Source organism: Danio aesculapii, chromosome 12, assembly GCF_903798145.1.
Source record: "Danio aesculapii chromosome 12, fDanAes4.1, whole genome shotgun sequence".
Taxonomy (NCBI): domain Eukaryota; kingdom Metazoa; phylum Chordata; class Actinopteri; order Cypriniformes; family Danionidae; genus Danio; species Danio aesculapii.
In genome coordinates this window covers 20,883,227-20,897,104 of record NC_079446.1, presented here as the reverse complement: position 1 = coordinate 20,897,104, position 13,878 = coordinate 20,883,227, and the positions used below count along the sequence as shown (strand labels likewise).

Below are 13,878 nucleotides of genomic sequence, written 5' to 3'. Positions count from 1 at the left end.
CACTTTTCCAAACCTAAAATGGAATGACAATCAAAATTTTTTGTGAGTATTTCAAGCAGCGTTGGTTTATACTTGTTTCATCCATGTGAACATTCTCACAGATGTGTCGTGTTCACATGAGCTACTTACTTCAGAACTGAACCTGCGGCCGAAATGATCCGACAGTAGCCGAGTTTATCCGAAGCGAGTCCCGAAGTAACCCGGATTGAGGTGTGTGAGGAAGGCTGAGCTTCGCTGTTCTGTAGATAGGGGCAGAGTTTTGGTGTGTGTGTGTGAGTGGGAGATGGACCGAGGGCGCTTTACTGACTAGCACAGGCGAAGAGCGACTCCAATAGCCAGAACTATTGAAATAACATACGCGATCGTGTCGTCGATAGCCCACTCCTAAAGCAAAATAAGTCGCCCATCTTTCGCATCTACTTCACACACACTAACACGGCATTGATGGTAATGTATGCAAGGAAACAACCGAGACTCGGCGATGGGTAAAGAGCTATGTTTTATACTCCGATTTTCCTTCTCCGCTTTGACAATCCGCCATTTTTAGCCAAACCAAAATAAGTAGAAACTTAAGGAAGCCAATTCAGCTGTTGCAATTTTTAACACTGTTCATCCAAATGGGTTTTAACTTTAACTTTGTCTCTCTTTCTTGTTTTATTCCATAGGTGCACCGACCGAAGGGATTCTCAGCCCTATCAGGTAGATCTGAAACAAATAAGATTAAAATGGGGTAAATCTAGTCCAGGCTTTTGAAGCAGTATAGGCCTCTGTGCGTAAAACAGAGCAAAAAAGTGCCGTATTTTTCCGGAGCTCAGCTTTAAACGACAAACACGTATATGTTAAGCTGTAAACATGAATTTGCACTGTCGTATATCGCTTGCCCGTCGAATTTATCATATTTTAAATGCGCCTAGGGCGCTAGCGACTTTAACAGGCTAACGTTAGCTTGCTAGCGGCTACATCAGGCCTGCGTTTCACTGCGATTTACATCAAAATTGTTAATATGATAAGTGTTATCATGATTTCAAGAAACATAATAAGATGTTTTAGAAAAACGGTTATGTCGTAAATATAATTTAAGGCCAAGAGGTTGTTTATAAACAGCCGTCTTGATAGCTAGTTAGTGCAACCTTATCTCAATAAAACGAATGCAGTTATCGTGTAAATTATTAAGATATGTTTAAGAATGGCATAATTATACTTATAGACTTTCCATGGTAAGTTGGTTATCTGAAAAAAGGTTAAAAAAAATATGGTATGACAACATTATTATAAATAGTATAGACCTATGAAATGTTGTATTCAGAACATGTCAGATGTTTGCTAGCTATAGTCAAACATCTTAGAGTAGAATCAAACATAGTCTTCTCACGGTAAACAGGCTTGTCAGCTATGTAATATCAGCTATGTCCACTATAAACCAGCTTCTTACTGCATTTGTGAGGGAGTAATTGTGCAGCATAGTTCAATGCAGAAATGTCATGTTTTGACAGACTCTTAAGTACTCATCCAAGAGTCACCCGGATCACAGACATGAGAAGATGCGCGACAGTAATGATGCCACCCCACCATGCAAGATGCTGCGGAGATCAGACAGTCCAGACAATAAACACATGGACAACACTGGCCATGGCAGAGCAAAAGCCATCCATCCACACAGAGGAAGAGAGCGAGAAGGAGGTAAGAAGGGAAGGCCGGTAGTCATATTGATCGTTTGATTAGATGCACAGGTCTGAGGCTGATACTGGTCATAGATCTGTGTTGTAAACCTTATGCCGTTCTCAATTAGTGCTTAGGTTTTTCTCCATAAAAACTAGTAGTCAGAAATCATCCTTTTATGTAAGTCATGTTGCTTTCTTTGTTGGTAAAGAGACTAAGTGAAATGGCTTTGCCAGGGACTTGCTAGATTTCAAATCAGAAATTGTGACAGATATAATTGGGATAATTTCATTTCACTAGAAAATGTCCTGCAGAATTCCTATTGCTGAGTTTATTAATATGGAAAACATTAACAGGCCATCTATTTTTAGCTTTGCTAGAATAAATCTGTTTATTTTATAGTTCTATAGGATAGTTTAACAAAAAATGAAAATTATGATGATTTTCTCAGCATGTCTTTTGCAAACCTGTGCTTGTTTTCTTCTGCTCAAGCTTAAAATAACAAATATTTTAAGTATTATTTGGAACCAAACTGGTTTGATGAACTGATAGTTGTTTTATATAAAAATGGATATAATTGGATAACGTGTATATATATTTTTAATTCATTTTTTTATATTTAATATTTTGTTTTAATGTAGTTTTTATTATTATTACTTGGAAATGTAAATTATACAATACAATAGTGATATATTTGTTAAAGTTTCTTGAAGATTAGCTGAACAATAACAATTTCCATTTGGGAAGATGTCAAAATAGGATTATTTGTGAATTGTGTGAATAGTTTTTTTCTGGCATAAACCAATAAAATGTTAGCAACACCTTAAGCAGCTGTACAGATGAAGTTCACATTTCTGTCTTTATCATATGGGCACTTATGATTTTGATCAATCAAATGTTTCTGTGTGAAGCTGGTAAGTCAAGTTTAGTTGAGTTTCACAGTAATTTCCTAATATAAATTTCATGATATTTAACACTGATTTGTTTTTTATTTAGCCATTGATTTCTTAAAGGTGCAGTAGGTGATTGTCTTTAGAAACATTTTCTGTTGTGCTGGTTGAAAGTCTCTCCAGATTCCAATAGTAATGATTAAAGTAAATGATCTAAATGTATTTATATGTATTTTTATATTCTGAGTAAGGCACAAGATTAAAAAATATTTATCCAATTAAATATTGTCGGGCAGATAATTCCCATAATTCTGATAAGTAGCCCAAACTTTCTGTCAGCAAATGTAGATTTGAACAACTGCGCACCCATTCATGCAGATCTGTCGATGCGCATTGACACGAGTGACAGCTCTAAAAACAAATGCTGAATCAACTTTTTAAAATTCTGAATCAATGATGGAGTTACTTTTGCACGCTGGAGGAATGATGACACCATGGCTAAAGTATTTCTTTTAGATGGGTAATGTTCTGTTTTAAAACTATTTTAGTCATGCAAAGCTGATGTAGATTGTGTTTTAAGAATGGGTTATATGCACAGAAATGTTATTCAGTCACAGAAATCTTCCAGCGAAAGATTGATTTGACTTTTCAGTTTCATAAGGGACTTTTTACAGCATCGATAATGTAGATTTTTATTTAGTTTAACAACAAAACATAAGTAAATAGCACTATTCTGTCTAGCCTGCTTTACCGAGGTGAAGTTGGTTTTCTATTCACGTTGGATTTTTTTTTAACAATGACAACCTGTGATGCGCTCGTATTGTTTACCATGCTACTCTGAATATCCATCTGAAATAGCATGTCGGTATGGCTTGCCGGCGAATCACTAAGCATACAGTAGTCGCTTTAGAACGAAGTATGTGCAAGAGTGAGACTGGTGAGAGAGTGATAAGTTTTGTTTGCTAACTACATAACCGAAAACGTGTTAGATATTATACGGTTTTTCGTTCAGAATTTTTGTATTATGAAGTACTAAAAAGCTTTCTAACTGGCTTATGACATGATCTAGTGGGTCTCTGTCACTATTATGTGCGTGTTTGCGATTTCAGGGGACGTGGCTTTGGACGACAGGGCAGGGATTGTGTTTCGGGGATATCATGCTAACCAGTTAGCATTTAGGCAGATCACCTACTGCACCTTTAACTCTTCAATTCACTGAGTTAGAAAACAGAGACTTCAACTGTATTAGTATCCACATTAAAGTATCAGAACAAGATTATTTAAAGTGCTATAAAGTCTAATCTGCTGCAGAAAGTCTGAAATTGATTCATTTAAATGTTGTTGTTTTGTTACAGTTATATAGAAATATATTAGTTACATACTATTTTTGATGGATTACGGCTCTGCTGATGTAAGCACTTGTGCAGAAATGCAGTTATACAAAATAAGATCTTTTTAAAAATGTAGTTGAATAGGATTGTAATGCATACTATTGTACTGTTATTGTAAATACATTACTCTTGCTAAGTTTTTGTGAGTAATCTATATTCATCTCTAGTATTAAACTAAAACCAAAAACTCAAATGCAACCCTTCAAACCCTTCAGGAAAAAAAACATGCGCAATGCACAACTTTTTTGCATGTCTTTCCAAAGGATAACACTTTTGTCACATTAAGGTTATTTACAGAGAATGTAATTGTAATGTTCAATTTCTGTCAAATTTCTTACTGTATATAAATATTATTGATAAAAGAATGGGTAGGAGCAATTCCAGCGTTATGGATGTGACATTTGCAGTGAAAACTCAAAACAAATTCACATACAAAGTATATGTTAACATCATTTTGAAACATCTGTTTATGTTTTCCAAAACTATTAACCACAGAGTTGTGGGAACAGAAACATCTGTCCGTATACATTTTGTATATATTAAATGAGGGAAATAAACATGCATTATGGATGTCACACAAAAAGTCAGTGAGTTTACAGTCTACAACATACTTTGTAGAAATTCTGTCAATTAAACTGCTCAACCCAAAAGACATAATGCTAATCAAGGGTAGAAGAGTTGGCTCACTATAGAACAAAAATCATTGATTTAATTTTATTTGACATTTTTGCATTTATGAGGAAAAGGCTTCGTTATGGATGACGTGTGAAATTGACACTTGTGTGATTTTGGTAAATCAAATATAATTGTTTGAAAACGTTGACAGAGACATTGAGTTTTTATAGCACTGTAAAATACAAGCCTACATAAACTAAGAAAGGGTTTTGGTGAAAACGTATTTTTTTTAATGACAAGGGTGACATTTGCATGGAATTGCTTGTAGAATAAAAGCATTAAGAATCATATCAGATTGTTACCCTCTGAATTTGTAATATGGGGCAAGTGAATATTCACACACATGTACAGTTATTATACCTTTTAAAGTCATCTTTATCGTTATCATGCTTTGTGTGAACAGGCTTTTAGTTCTACCTGTTATTGTCACTTTAGATAAACCAGTGTCATTCCTATTCAGTGAATCTTCTTTCATCTGTACATTAGAAGTCTTGACCTAGTCCTGTTACATATAAAGGCAGTTGAACTTAATCACAACATGCAAATTTGCTGCTCATATATGATACGAAGATAACAAGATTGCTTCTTCATAAATATGTCTTCTAATTGAACAGTGGCTGCAATCCACAGTGGAATGATGAATAAAGCAGTTGTGGGAGCTTCAGATCTCACTCAGCTGGGTGCTTTAGCCTATTTTAAATAAAGATGTTGCATAGGGCTACTCGCTGTGTTTTTGTTTGGAGAGTGTCGTCTAGTTTTTTTTCTGAGTTTCAGACTAAATCAAAGAATATACTTCATTTGAAGTGTGGCTTTTTTGCAGATATTGAATTTTTAAATTAGTTTTAGCAAAGTATATTGTCAATATTAGTGGTTTTAAAAGCTTTATATCTAATTTGTAGGCCTGGTCTTAGGTCTGGAAATAAGTTAACAACACAATCAAATGCGTTTGTTGTAAGTTTAAATGACAATACAGTCTTTATTTTCAGGTTTTCAAAAGAGTTAATCATGAAATGATTAACGAGTATTTAGATAGATAATTTTTATTTGATTTACACATCAAAAAGCATATCTATTTATATATTTTCTAGCTTACAATCAAGTTGTAGGTGTTGACTACAAATGAAGAGTTACATGACACTTAATACAGCTGTTTGATTGATGTGCTATGGTTTTAATAGTTACATGAGAAATGGTAATTTCATTGAGTTTTTAAACATGCCATCTCATGTACATTAAAGAACTTTTTTTTTTTCAGCGTTAGCAACCTAAAGATTTATGTAGTTAAATGAGAGGCACACTCACAGAAAACTACATAAAAAATCAATCTTGGAATATACTTTTTTGGCTGAATACAAAGTGGATGGAATCTGATGAATTTCATCTAATTAAACCGAGCCAAGATAATTGAAATTGCTCTTAACTTTTGTCATAAATACTAAAAAACATTCCTTAAACAAGATTTTCTGGTTTGGCCACACATGCTAAGGTGACTTTTAAAACATTAATAAAGCTTTACCCGCTTTAACTAGTGCTCTTATTTCTTTTTTTTTTTTTTTTTTTTTTAATAAGAGCATTTTGACAATACACCACCACATACTTCAACCACTAACATGCATTTCCTTGACTTCATGTGCACATGTAGGATAATGCCAATTGCAGCTAGTTCAAAATTGTCTTCTATTTCTTTTGCGTGCATTTTAAAAGCTAAAAAACATTCGCTACATTGATTTGCTACATCATCATCAGCTTGTTTTCTGGGCTAGACAATCTCATTTAAAGAACATTTGATTGGATAAAACATTAATGTAGCATAAGTCAAGATAATTGGTTATTAAGCAGTATAGATAAACTTAGAGGTAACATTCAGTGACCAACAACAACAACAAAAAATGCATATTGATTTAATGTACTCTTTAAGTGTATATCGAGACACATTATGTCTGTTGATTCTTGTCTTTCCACACTCGCAGTGGGTTTGTATTCTTGTTCCTGGCACACATCTGACACATCTTCTCCGAGAACTGTCTGTACTGTAAGGGCTGTCTGCAGAGTGTGCAGCTAATACGCACCGGTGAGGGTTTGTAGATTGGCAGGTTGTGACTAGGTCTCTTAAAGCTTGCTATGTGACTACCTTGACCTTTCGTGTGCCCCATAACCTTGACAATCTCTTCCACCTGATGGAAGTTGTTTAATTACCAAGTGAACAAAACATTTAAATTGGAATTATTTATTGGTATTGTGCGCTCTTTTGCTGTAATAGGAAATCAAAGACAAGTTTCTCCTACTTTAAACGGGTAGCCTGTGGTTTGAGGGTCAAACCAAAATGCTGGAGTATTGGAGTAGTCTCATGCTTATTGGTCATTAGAATAAATTCACTACGTGTTTGTTTTTTATCATGACTAATGTTTTGTGGGTAGTTATTGATTTATGAGTGTGCCGGATGTATCGTTTAGAGTTTGAGTTTGGTGTATTGTAAAATCATTATGCTCTCCGCAGCTCTGTTGATTATTAGGTTGTTGTCAAAATGAGTAATATCATTGAACGCTTGTAATTTTTCTAAAAACACTCCTATTTTCTTGGTTTTTAATGTCAAACTGTGGTGAGACTTTTCATTTGGCACTTTTGTGCGCTTTTCCCATTATGTACAAATGATATTACTGCATATTTAATCAGTTCCTTAAGAATGTGTTTGCAGTTGTATTTGATTGTCACATTTTCAAGGCCCAAACCTCAACACCCACCCTACCGTCATTCAATCCAACTTAAGGGACAGCAAAATCAAGTTCTTTTTTTTGTTTGTTTATATTGAAATAAACCTACTAACAACTATCAACACTTACTAGGGCTGCGCAATATTGGAAAAAACTGGCAATATCTTGTTTTTCTGTATATGTTGTGATATAAATATAGGTTCACAAGATGACTCCATTTAAAATTAATTCCTAATTTTATATTGATTGGAATGATTTTTAGGGGAAGGTATCTGCAAAAAATTATATAAAATAAAATAAAGCACAGATGAAAACAATAGAAAAAATGAAATGGCTTTATGGTTTCCGTGGAGTCGAATAGTATTAAAGTAAAGAAATGTAATATGTAAAATAACACTGCATATAGTCTTTATTATAATAAATAAATAAATGCAATGATAAAACTGGCAAAATTATGATGTTAAAGTGGAAAGCTTGTGCCCAAATGATTTAAATTCAAAAGAAATCCTTCAGTCACAGGTCTTCTCCAAATAAAAGTCTTTCATATTATTTGGCCCAATCCCAATTCTACCACTTAGCCCTTCCCCTTACTCCTACTACCCCTTGTTTTGTGCATTCACGTGAAGGGGTAGGGGTGTCCCAATTCTCTTTAGCTTGAAGGCGTAGGGCTAAGGGAAAGGGCTAGATACCCTTCAAAAGGGCTACCCCTTCAAATGGAGATTTTTCAGGACCACACTTGAAACCAAGGGGTATGAGAATTTCCCAGAATACACCATCTAGAACAGCAGCATGGCTGCACGCGGAAGATGCACAAATTACTATTTTTTTGTCATTATTATTATGAATTTTTACAAAAACAAGCATATGTTTTAATACATTCATAACCGCGTTCGTGTTTTACCATCATGCTTTAAAAAAAAATGCTAAATAAAACCGCAAAATTTCGCTATCTGTAATCCTTAATAATAACTCCTGTATAGTAGTCCTGCAACATTCTGACACTTGATAACACTTGAATACCCTTTCAAAAAAAGTCTAGTGGCTGGGAATGGCCTTTTTTACAGTGTCTGGTATAATGTTAATGTTGTTTTTGTGTGTTTACATGGGTGAATATTGCCACGGTGTGAATACACATAACAGTTACAATCTTAATGCCACATTATATAGTTATGATAACATGATATTGTTGCCCTCAGTGATTTCCTGAAGATAAATACCAAAAATTATGCAACTGGAGTAACTACAGCAGTTGTGATCATCAATCTCATATGAAGCAAGAGATTGCGATGACATGTGCAGGTGTTGTAGTGCTGTCCCATTACTTAGGGGTAAATTTTGAAGCCCTTCCCCTTCACACTCGGGGCCTCAGATTAGAGTTAAACTGTTTTGAACTGTTTTCTCTGGTTAAATACAATCCCAACTTGACATTGCAGATCCTGCGATGTGACTATCGCACATTGTGATATCTATTCTGAATTGATATATTGTGCAGCCCAAACACTTACTCAATAATAAAATGAACTCACATGAGTGCTAAAAATCTTATTTATTCCTCACTTCTTTCATATGTCATCTTTGCTACTTTAAGACTGATCTGAGAAATTTCTTGTTATCAGTGTAATCAAGTTAGTGTGATTCAAACTGATTGAGTTTAATGAATCAAAGTAAGCCATTAAGTAATGGGAAGCACCGCAAGTGCTCTTTTCTCGGCATCATTCAATCATAATAAGCTCAGTTTCTCTATGATTCATATTGATGCTTGAATGTATGGGACAGTAAAAAAAAGCAAATGATTATAGGATATTGTGTGTGAAGTAGCTCGTAGTATAATATTCTGGTAGAGTTATTGTAATAAAATGGATGTTGTAATACATGGGTCAGTTTATATTTGTCCTCTGCTAGTTTTAAACATAAACCTTATTGTCATCCAAATAACTCAAATATGTTTGTTCTTTTAGGGACCAGTATATCTCCTCAAGAGAACTCCCACAACCACAGCTCTCTGCACAGCTCCAACTCCCATTCGAATCCCAACAAATCATCAGACACGGTAAGCACCACAGTCTCTGTCATCTAACTTGTCTGCATCATAAAATGGGCCAGGAATCAGCACAGACAGCAAGGCCAGATACTTTTCTAATCATGAAAGTAACCCTTTGCCCCTTTGGCACAAACAGATTTTCGAAATGAGTGATGATTGAGTAAATCAGACCATTCCAGGATACCATATTAGCCTTTTGTTCTATTAGTTTTACATAAATCATGTTGGATAGTTGTCTTACTGGAAGTCGCAATTAAAATACATTAATTTAGTACTAATGAAGTCAAAATAGAAAACATTTATCCTGGCATATCTGCTGAACTACTTCAGACTTTTAATAAGTGGTATGTTATTTTATGGGCCCATTATTTGGACCCAGCAGAATTATTCCTGGCAGAAATTCGGCATCGCTGTTAAATGTGTTGTCTGGTTGTGTGGCAAACCTCCTGTGTGCAGACCATCTGTCCCCTTTGCTGTAGATAATATGAGCTCTTTTGGGAGTAACAAGGCACAGTGTACCTTCACCAAAGCAAAGGAAGCTTATTTAGTACTTTTACTACCTTCTTCATTAGGTCATTAATTTTTGCAAATTGGTATAACTGATTCTGAAAAACATGGACATCGTATGGTTTTGGTTCTCCAGTAATGAGGATTTAAAAATAATTACAGCATTTCAGATCATTTGTTTGGTCATTGGTGATGCCAGATTGGACCGCCAAGCCATAGCCATTTTGAAATATGTTGGAAAGAACCAAGCTCGTTTCAACAAGCTTGATGAATGGATGTCATACTTGTGCTGTAAGCTCTTTATGAATCCAAGTTTATTTTGGTGAGCCTACAAAAAAAAAAATAATAATAATATTGAAGTGGCATACTACAAATTTTTAAAAATCTCTGTCCTTGTGCTACTGTTGGTTTAAAATGGTCTTTCATTCTATTTGTTATAAGGTCGTGCTCAATATGCTCTATGAAATCTTTTCCACATTCTAAGATGGGAAGATGATCCACCTATTTTATGAACCCATTCATCAAACCCACTTTATCTGCTCAATTACCTTTCCAGAGATTTTATGTTTTGTATTAAACCTTGTAATTACGTTGAAGGCTAGAGCTAGCTGTCGGCAGGCATACAGAGGTGAATTTCTTCACGGTTTGAAATATGTACTACTTAATTGTGATTTCTTTCAAGGACGGAGATGGAGTTTAGTGTACAATGAAATGAATGGTATTAATCGTAGTTCTGCAGTGAACATCATTGTATTTTGAGAGTGATTTGAGAGAAACCATTACGAGTTTTTTCAGTCTGTAAGGTTACTTATGTTGTTGAAAGAAGTCTCCTTTTGCTCGTCAAGACTGCATCTAGTTGATCAAACCGAGAAGTCTTTATTAATGAAATCAATACAATGTAAAATAACTACAAATCTAATGCTAAATGTCTTGCCTGTTACCAATCATCTGCTGATAATGAGTTTAGTGTTTGTTCCATTTATTCCTATAAAATAAAATCAAAGCTAATCAAAAATAAAACTTTGACAAATTGACAAGCAGCGTCTGAATGTGTTAAAAAGAATTAAAAACGCCTGAATTTGGATGAATATATACCGCATTTTGAAAGTGAAACCACCTCATATTCACCTCAGTTCAGTGTTTATTACACGACGGTCTCTTCTTTACATTTACATTATAACACATTTAGCTCTGCGTTCTGGTCTGTTATAATGACTGTTTACATTTATATGCTTAACCAGCATTTCATTACAGTACTCTGAAACTATTTCATTACTTCTCATATCTATAGTCTATTCATTTTCATCTCCTTATTTAATATTTAGTAAAAACAAAATAAAAGTTTAGTCAAAACAAAACAAAAGAAAAAATGTAGGAGTTTTTACATGGAGTGAAAGACTTATCTTTAGATGTTTTCGATATGTGCACTGTTTAATAATTGTGCACAATACATACATGTAAATGTCTAACTAAAAAACATACAGCTGGTTTAATTGTTGTTTATAAATCACAACTGTGGTATACAAGATTACTTATAACAACACTAATTGTGACATAAAATACTGTTTCATATTTACATTTAATGTGATTCTCTTCTACCCTACAATACTTGTTACTGTTCAAGTTTATTTCTTTTTTGCTCTGACAATGTAGCTATGTTTTCTATGGTTCTGTTTGCTTTATTTGCACAACAGCTCAGTAGTGCTTTGTATAGTGTTAAGCAGGAAAAGCCCTGTACTGTATTTATCAAAGATTTTGTTTATAATTTAAAATGTTGTGCAACAGTTTTAAGCAGGTGAAAAACCTGTACTGTATTTTATTTATCAAAGATTTTGTGCAGCTGTTATTTTTTGTGCAGCTGTTTATTTGTAAACAGTGAGGGAAACCCCTGTGTTTGAATAATATTTTGCTCAAAAAACTGTTTAATAAAGTTTTAATAAAGGCTTTAACCCTCAAATAACCATTTATGGGTAAATACCGGATATATATTGTATACCATCATTCCTCCTAAAAATATTGTGATATGAATTTTTGCCCATATCGCCCAGCCCTATTAGGCACTAATGTTGGATGAGGACTAGTTTGCAGCACTAATTCATCTTAAAGGTGTTCTGTTAGGTTGAAGTCAGGCCAGTTAATTTCTGCCTCACCAAAGTTGTTCGGCCATGACTTCATGGACCTTGCTTTGAGCAATGGTGTGTAGTCATGTTGGAACATGAAGGGGCTCATCCCCAAACTGTTCCCACAAAAAAGTTGTAAGCATAAGTTCCATCCCCTATTTTTATGCGCATTTTGGTTATGTGCATAAAAAAATCAGCTGATGGAAACAAGGATGTGCATAAATTTTGAAAATGCGCATAAATTATGTGCATAACTGTGCATAAAGAAACTTTATTTGATAAGAAAAGATGTGCATAAACTATGATGGAAACACTTTTACCAAACAAATTCCAGTATGCGCATTAAAGTCATGTGATTTTTGTTATAAGAGATCATGTGGTGATAAAAATGTGTGTGAATGGACAATCCAGCAGGCTGACCACACTGTAAAACATGTTGTTTTGGTCATTCTAAAATGCCATAACCATTTCAGTATTAGTGTTGTTATATTATAAATTACCTCCAGAATCAGAAGCTCACTCTCCGAAATGAAATGAACGGCTGCTTTGCCGCTGGAAGTCGCTTGTAGTGTGAATGAGACTTGTCCTTTGGATTGCAGCAGCTCAGCCATTGAAACCCATTCAGTGAAGTGCTCTACAAATTTCTTGAGCTAATCTGAAGCCTACAAAAATTTGTAGCCATTGACTGACTGCAGAAAGTGACTTCTGCGAACATTCAACATAACCCCACTAACATTCGACCATGAAGTAATTAGTAGTAAGAGAGCCACCAATTTGGACATGGAAGTCAAAGGAAGAACTGGAATTTAGTGATTTGGAGGGCGTCTCAACTTTTGGCAATATGCTTTGCTCACAGTATAATGTTAAATTTGTTCAGCGTTGCTATTGATGTTGTTCTCAGCTGGCCTGCATCATAGTGATGGTGTGAATGCAACCAGGATAATGACCTGAGGGTAAAAATTTGTTCTCAGCTGACTGGTCCTGTACCTATTTCCTATTACTGAATTCCTGTAAATACCTGTTGTTAAAACCCCTTATAACATCTGTGGAGAGCTATCTGTTTGCGTGCTGGCACATGATCCTAATTGCTAGCAAAGAATTAGCCAAAATACACATCGTCTTTGGATGAGTATCAAGTAAGAAAGATACTTTTGGCTCCAGCTAACTGGGTCAGTCTAAACCAATTCCTGACCCTCTTGGCCAACAGGATAAGCGTTCAGGAAACTTATCATTATTTTTGCTATTCCGCTTGGTGATTCTAGTTGGCCAGAAATTGCACACTTCAGCTTTAATGATCGGGACTGTCTGGTTTGGTGGTGTGAGGCTTTGACAGTCAGACTGCTAGTAGGTGGAGGGTGGATTCAGGCAGATTAAAGAGGCATCCTGCAGGGGCGATGCGCAGAGATCCACCTCATCAAATATTACACACGCTTGCATCAGGATTCAACTGGCTCTCACTCTCTCACTCGCTCCATCTGTCTGTCTCTCTCTAATGCTCCCTTTTCTCCCCAGTCTTATTCTATATTTTAAACTTCTTCATACTGATGCTCTCTTTAGCCTTCTCTTATGCCAGAGGAAAAACAACAAACACCTGGGTTGTCTTCCCTTTCTTTCTCTTCCTTTCAGGTCTTTGCTTTTGTTGTTGCCTTTGTTCTTTTCCCCACCCTTCCCTTCTGTCTTCCTCTCCTTTTCATGTCTCTTTAACTGATGTCAGCATTACCGATGCTCATACCTGTTGTTTTTCTTCTATTCAGCCATTTGAGCCGGCAGATGATTGGTCTGAACACATCAGTTCTTCAGGGAAGAAGTACTACTACAACTGCAGGACGGAGGTGTCTCAGTGGGAGAAACCCAAAGAGTGGCTGGAGAGGTATTAAATACAAA

At 35.2% G+C, this 13,878-nt stretch overlaps 1 protein-coding gene across 3 annotated transcripts in view; it reads left to right on the top strand.

Moving 5' to 3' along the window:
• The first annotated feature begins 256 nt into the window (after positions 1 to 256).
• Positions 257 to 13,878, top strand: part of waca (WW domain containing adaptor with coiled-coil a) — a 40,822-nt gene continuing 27,200 nt past the window's right edge. For all 3 annotated transcript variants that reach the window (XM_056469524.1, XM_056469525.1, XM_056469523.1), the window contains exons 1-5: positions 257 to 485; positions 666 to 699; positions 1,494 to 1,680; positions 9,285 to 9,376; positions 13,749 to 13,864. In XM_056469524.1, the coding sequence (XP_056325499.1) occupies positions 445 to 485; positions 666 to 699; positions 1,494 to 1,680; positions 9,285 to 9,376; positions 13,749 to 13,864 (470 nt within the window). In that variant the 5' untranslated portion in view covers positions 257 to 444. The remainder of the gene's footprint in view (positions 486 to 665; positions 700 to 1,493; positions 1,681 to 9,284; positions 9,377 to 13,748; positions 13,865 to 13,878) is intronic.